The 7399-nt window shown below is 34.7% G+C and overlaps 1 protein-coding gene across 1 annotated transcript; it reads left to right on the top strand.

Annotated features, from left to right (window-relative positions):
- The first annotated feature begins 1818 nt into the window (after nucleotides 1–1818).
- LOC21390354 (cytosolic endo-beta-N-acetylglucosaminidase 1) lies at nucleotides 1819–7399 on the top strand. Its single transcript, XM_024165694.1, has 11 exons — nucleotides 1819–2441; nucleotides 3380–3517; nucleotides 3847–3956; nucleotides 4043–4154; nucleotides 4242–4349; nucleotides 4583–4695; nucleotides 4915–4996; nucleotides 5307–5387; nucleotides 5675–5721; nucleotides 6139–6274; nucleotides 6520–7399. The coding sequence occupies exons 1-11, from the start codon at nucleotides 1932–1934 to the stop codon at nucleotides 7219–7221; spliced, it is 2139 nt and encodes a 712-aa protein (XP_024021462.1). The 5' UTR covers nucleotides 1819–1931; the 3' UTR covers nucleotides 7222–7399.

Here is a 7399-nt window from a genome sequence, read left to right as displayed (position 1 = left end):
TTAATATATATTATAATTATTTATAATAACTTTGTTGATAATCATTAATTGTACTATGCTGATTCTCGCACAATTGAAAAGTCAAAGTTGCCTTTGGGCCGCTTCTCATTTTGACTGTAGATTCTTCAAAAGTTCTTTAAAAATCACTTTTTATAATTTTTACCAAATACCATTATCCGCTTCTGATTGCTATAGAAGTGATTTTGAGTTCAAAGAAGCACTATCAAACGCACCCTATATCGAATTGATGGTCATTCTGTTGAGATTTATCTGTATTTGAGACTTTGATCTTTGTTAATGGAAATTTCTAAAAGCTTGGATCTTATTAACTAGTCTTGTCTTCACTTAAGGTGTGTCTTTGCTTTTGTATCATTTATGTTATGGTTGATAAGAGAGACAAAAGATATATATGAGAGAAGCAAATACAATCTAGGTGAGTAAAATAGAGACAAGGGAGAAGACTCTAATTCTAATCTCTATATTCCTTTTCGATTAGTTTTGTTTGTGTTTAAAATAAGAATTATACTCTATGACAAAATTTCATAACTTGAGTTAAAATTGAACACAATTTTTAAAATATTATGAGTATAGCAATAATGATATAACGATTATTGTAATGATGTTACATTAGAATTCTCGCCAAGTTTCTATTCATAAGAAACTTGGTGAGAAGTTTAGGTGTAATAAAAACAGTTATTATTTTAATAATATCAAATTTTGTTATTCTTTTAATATTTTAAAATTTTACTATATTTAAACTCTATTGTTTAAATTTTTTTATTTATGTGTGAGTAGTCCTAGAAATAAGGGTGCATGTGATTAAATTAGATCTCAACGATCACAATAAATCAACTCTTATGTTCTTTTATTTGTGATTTTTTTTTTTCATATTTCTCTATGTCAATTAAAATATGATGTCAAATAAATTTTCACTTGTCAAAATCTTTGTGAAAGACATAATTCTCTTACAGTATTTTTTCTCATAAAAAATTTAAATTTAAAATTTCAGAATCAAGAATAATAATTTAAATATACATTCTAAACAGCCCGAAAGAAAACATGAAAGGAGACATATTCCCAATAGTCAATATTAACATAATCAGGGGCAAAAGGTAGTCCATTGGCATCGTTCATTTAACCGATTCGAGTTTTCAGTTCTAGGTTTCTATAGTAAAAAGCTCTCAGAAAATGTCACATCTAAGTTTTTTTGCTATAGTAAAAAACTTTATGAAAATGTCACATCTCAGCTCGAATTGAAAACTCTAACCTGTGAAGAGAACGAGGCCATAGATACTAGTTGAGGTCGTGTATGATGCACGTGAGGGTAATTTTGTAGGTTCCATCCTTGTATCGTCCAAAAACAAATAAAAGCTATAGAAACAAGAAAAATAAAAACAAAAAAAGACAAAAATGAGGGACTAAAATGATAAGATTAAGTAAGAGAAGATGTAAAATAAAAATAAAAGACTAAAAAAGTAAGTAAATAAGGAAGGGGACAAAAAAATGAAAGAAAGGGAAGCAAAAAGAACAAAAAAAGACGAGAAAAAAGGATTTAAAAGAAACTAAAATGATAATAAAATAAAATAAAATAAAACATAAGGACTATAATAATAATAAGATTAATTAAGGGTGGGAGGAAAAATAAAAATTAAAAAATTAAAATTAAAATAAGCAAATAAAAAACCAAGAGGACCTAAAAGCAAATAGAAAAGAAAAGGGGGCCAAAAAAAAAAAAGCGGGGACCAAACTTTTCGTCCCGACCCCCTCACATTATAAACGTTTCGACCACATGGGGACGAAACCACGGAGCCTCAAGTCTCAACTTTTGAGGCTTTTATGTATTGTAGTTCTTTTATCTCCATTGAAAACAAACAACTATTAAACAGATTCTTCATTGCATTTTATTTCGTGGTTGCTTCTTCTCCTTTCCCATGTTACTTCCTCTAGTTCGTTCTTACATAAACCGTCAAACCTTGGTGTCTCTCCAAAACCTTCTCAAACTCATTCACCAAAAACTCTGCAACTTCTTTCGTTTCCTCTTCGCCAAAATGTCCAAAATCGGCCCAGAACCAGAGCTTCAATCCTCTGCTTCCGATTCCACAACATTTGATCCAACTAAACCGTCCGTTCCCATATCTTACCCGATCAAAACCCTGGAGGAGCTCGAATCAAGGTCCTACTTTGAGTCCTTTCACTACCCATTTAACAGAGCTTCTGTTCCTCTTCAATCTGGGACGTTGCCCAATAGGCCTAGGCTGCTTGTCTGCCATGATATGGCTGGTGGGTATGGAGATGATAAGTGGGTCCAGGGTGGGACCAATCCCGAGGCGTTTGATTTGTCGCATTGGTATCTGATGGACGTTTTTGTTTACTTCTCTCATAATCTCGTTGCTCTCCCTCCTCCTTGTTGGACTAACACGGCTCATCTGCACGGTGTTAAGGTAAACTCAATTTTTGAGCCTTTTTAAGCCTGTTTTTTCGCTTATTGGGTGTCTAGAAATTACTTCCAAATGTGTTTCCACACAAATTTTCAAGATCTCTGATCTGAGTGACTTAATTGGACCTGGCGTTGACTTTGGACTTGAACTGGTCTATGTTTTGGTTTGTGCAACTTTGGATGAAGAAAACTGGAAAATGCCATTAATGTTCTGCTTTACACATGTGTGTGCTTTACATGAAGGTAAACCAATTTTTTTTTTTTTAGGAAGTTTCTTTTTCGCTCAATGGGTGTCCAGAAACTATCTCCTAACGTGCTTTCAGAGAAATTTAAGATCTATGATCTGGGCTGATTTGATTAGACCAATGGCGTTGAACTGTTCTCTGTGTGCGTGTGGGTTTTTTATTTTATTTTTATTTTTTTATTTTAATGGAAAATGCTTATTTATGTTCTACTTTACAAAAAGAACCAGTTTTACCATTATGTTCTACTTTACAACAAAACCAGTTTTGGTGTGTTACTTTTTGTTTAAGAAAGAATTGATACCATTACAATGATGGTTTCAATGATGCCCACCACACGTTTTTGTAGGCCTACGGCAAGTGGTGGGATGTGCTTTTAACTCAGCTTAATAAGAGAGTTGTGTTCGTTGAAAGCGCAATGTTAAAAATGCCATATTAAACCTTTTAATGCCATCAGAAGTAGCTAATGCACTAACGCTAATAAAATGTGGGCCCATTACGACAAGTTAATGTCTCTGTATGGTTTCTCTCCTTCTTGTTTCGATGTGGGTTTGATATTATGTTGCATTTGTGTTCACTAGGGATTGTGACACTTTTTTGTCTATATAGTTATAGTTATATACTATGTAACGTTTGATTACGTATGTGATTGTCAAAAGATATTGTCTTTCTTTTTTTTTTTTTTTTTTGGCCATCTAAGGTATTGGGGACTTTCATCACTGAATGGGACGAGGGTAGAGTTATTGCCAACAAGTTGCTCTCAACAAAAGAATCATCTCAAATGTATGCTGAGCGCTTGGCAGAACTTGCTGTTGCTTTGGGCTTTGACGGATGGCTGGTAAATAAAATCACAAATTTCTGCGTGCTTGCTTGTCAATTTATCATTCTTTTTTTTGCCAAATTGAAGTTTTGTATCTTTTAACTATCTTTTTCCTAAGCTTAAAAGGGCTGCCTTTGAATCATCATAATCACATACTATAAAAATCTGATTTAATCTAACAAATATTTAATAATTCGAACAAATTAAGTGCGAGTATGATTTTTTTTTTCATATACTACCGTAGAATTCCCTAACTATTTCAGTGTTCTCTTTGGTTCTGTGGTTATTGGAAATCCAGTATATTGTCCTGCATTTTCATAGTTTACAAATGAATATATTATATGCAGCTCAATATGGAGGTCTCATTGGGCGCGAGCAAAATTCCTAATCTAAAAGAATTTGTCAGCCATTTAACCCAGAAAATGCATTCCTCAATTCCGGGCTCCTTAGTTATATGGTGAGAATAAGATTGTTGATATTAACCTATCATGTTTTTTGGGGCACAAACAAAAACTTATACATATGATCACCGTGGTTCTGCAGGTACGACAGTATCACAATTGATGGTAATCTCAACTGGCAAGATCAGCTGAATGAAAAAAACAAACCCTTCTTTGATGTTTGTGATGGTATTTTTGTAAACTATACGTGGAAGGTATTGTTATCTCCTTTTTTTCCTTTGTAGGATCTTAATGTATGTCTGCTTCATTACGTATATTGCTTCACCGATATTTCAATACAGGAAAGCTATCCCAGCCTCTCAGCTGCAGCTGCTGGGGATAGAAAGTATGATGTCTACATGGGCATTGATGTCTTTGGAAGGGGCACTTTCGGCGGTGGACAATGGAATGTATGTGCCATTATGTATTTTGTAGCTTCATTGATTTGAAACAGCTTAATATACTTTGATTCATGATATATTCTAATCAGGTTTCTTAATCATAACATATATCATAATTAGTAGAATAAATATGACATGTCCTCTTTTGTACTTAGTTGATTTGTAATTAACTACTTTGTCTTTATGCATTGTCAAAATGACTGAATGATCTTTTCGCTTTCTGATGGCTCTATGCATAACAGACAAACGTTGCACTTGATGTGCTGAAAAAGGACGATGTTTCAGCTGCCTTGTTCGCGCCTGGATGGGTCTATGAGTCTAAACAACCACCAGATTATCAGACTGCTAAAACTCAGTAATGCCCTTTCTGCAAGACTTCAAGTTTGGTTATTTTGGACCAATATATCCGATCCACTCTCCTAGAATTTCCAAATTCTTCATTTCTTGAATCGCTGTTTCTCATGGCATGATCAAGGATGGAATTTTCTTAATCATTCATTCATTCGGTTGGTTTGATGATCTATTTCCTAACAAGTTGAATCAGTTTTCTTGACATATAATTTGGGTCTTTCAGTTGGTGGTCCCTTGTGGAGAAATCTTGGGGAGTTGCTCAGCATTATCCTAAAACACTACCATTCTCTTCAAACTTTGATCAGGTTTCAACTACTTTTAAGAAAAACACTCCGAGTTCTTTTGGAATTCCCTTTTGAGGCTTAGATAGTCATAACGTAAATTGATTCCTGCCAAAATTCAGTAGTGATTATTCAGGGATTGATCTAGGAAAATCATGTTCTAAGAAATGAGTTTAATCTGTTTTGTCTCAATCTATTTTTTCAAACTTTTGTTCTTAATTTTTAAATTGTGATGACTCAAGCCAGACACTGGAGAATAAGAGAAGTGAGTGTTGGTGAGATTACTATACTACCTACTTTAGTGCTAAAAATCTCTTTTATTACTATTGTTCAGGGCCATGGTTACCATTTTTCTGTCGATGGAGAGCAAGTTCTAGATACTCCTTGGAACAACATTTCTTGTCAAGGCTTTCAGGTTTTATAGCAATACGCTTTCTTTATTCTTTCTTTTATTAATTGTTTTCGGTTTCAAGGTTCATATAGTTTTTTCAGTTGTAATTTTTCAGATTACTGTTCTTTTTTCAGTTCATGCCGTTTAATGTCCACCTCCTTATGCTGCACAGTTGCTCCAGTTCTGTTTTTCTTTCTTTTTTTTTTTTTTTTGATTTATCGCTAGAAGCTTGAGTTCCGTAAATCAAACGAGCTTTATTGATATTGCACTTGCTACAAAGTTTCTTTCTAACTCATTGCATTTATTTGCAGCCGCATCTGGAGTTCAAACCTGCAGATGCTATTCAAGTGCTGGTCGAGTAAGTTTCAATGCTTTCGTCAAATTATGAACCTCGCTACAAACGTCCTTCACTAGATCATACAAAGTTCTCTAGTTTATGTCCCAAAGAGATAGGTTAAATTTAGATATGAAACTCATTCTGTTGTGATCAACACCACTGCTTGCATATCTGTGTTGTGGACAGTCAGAAAGGCGTTCCACATTTCTTGTAGTTCTCGGTTTAAACACCATTGAAAAAGTTTTATGAACTCATATGGTACTGTTCGAGTGTACAAGTACTTCTCATTCTATACAGGCTAGCTCATTCACTCTAGTCATAGACTCACATAGTATCACCAAAGTACCTTAAGTTGTTTATTTCTCTATATTTTTCCTGCTCTCTTTCTTTCCAGTAACTAAGTTTAAGATGGTGAGTATACATTTGTTGAAATGATAGTTTCAAGGAACCTTCTTATGGTGGGGGAAGTAGCATCACGTTTAAAGGAAATCTTGAAGAAGATTCTGAATTCAGAAATAACCTCTTTTCGGGAGAGCTTCATTTGCAGGACTCTCCTCTCCACTTGACATATTCGGTGAGCTATTTCTTCTGTTAATTAAAATTTTTTATTGATAGTGCCTTCTTATCAAACAAGGAGAAGAAAACATTATTGGAATCTAACAAGACTAATTCTAAATAGGCTGTGTAGAAACTTGAATGATATTTCATGCACCAGCAGGCAATATTAGGCAATCTGATAATAGATGGTTATACTTGTACCTTCCAATATGTTCTTTACTACTTTGATCAATTCAAATGAGAGAACCTGATTAAATGCAGGTAAAATCAGATAGCAATTCTCTACTAGGCCTATGTCTTGAGTTCTATTCCCTGGCGGGAGAACGAAAGTCGGTACTTCTTGCACCAAGGGAGGCGAACCGTTTCTCAAGTACATTTAACGAAGTGGTTATAACCCGCCAACTTGAACATCTTGGAACTTCTCAGGGGTGGGTGGTGCACAAGGCAAGTATCAAAATAAGTGGACAAAACTTAACAAAAATCGGTTTCGTATGCTACAGGCCAGAGTCTCGTATTGTCCAAAGAACTTCTAATCGGAGTTCTACAGAGTACTATGCAGTGCTTGGCCATATTTCTATCAAGACTTCAGAACACAATCTGCAATTTCCACCCGCTGGTTCATGGTTGGTTGAGGGTCACTACACGGAATGGGACGCGAGTTCTAAGGGTTCCAAGACTGTTAGTGTAAAGATCACTTGGAAGTTGAAAGATGGTAATGGTTCTGCGTTTCCAAAGTACAATATTTACGCGGAGAAAATAGCGGGGAAAGTTGTTCCAGGACAAGCAGCAGCAAGGGAGTTCCTCGGAGTGGCACTAGTAGAGGCTTTTTATGTTGCTAGCTTTGCAGTTGATTCTGATAATATTGGTGTCAAATTCATCATCCAAGTGTGTGGCATTGATGGGAGTAGCCAGAAAGTGGATGATTCCCCTTTTTACCGTTTGGAGGCACCAAAAGCTCTGTAATCTTGTGCCTAATCTCTCTAGCCATGCAGTATTATATAATCGGCAATAAAAGTGTGTAACAATAATGATATTGTGCAATAATAAATTACTTATAAAAGTGCACAATAACAACAACATATATCTTTGTTTTAGCTTTGCAATATTACATAAACGGCATTAAAATTTAATGCCATTCTCA

The sequence above is a fragment of the Morus notabilis genome, unplaced genomic scaffold (assembly GCF_000414095.1).
Source record: "Morus notabilis unplaced genomic scaffold, ASM41409v2 Scaffold2113, whole genome shotgun sequence".
Classification (NCBI taxonomy): Eukaryota; Viridiplantae; Streptophyta; class Magnoliopsida; order Rosales; family Moraceae; genus Morus; species Morus notabilis.
This window is presented reverse-complemented; position numbering and strand designations above follow the sequence as displayed.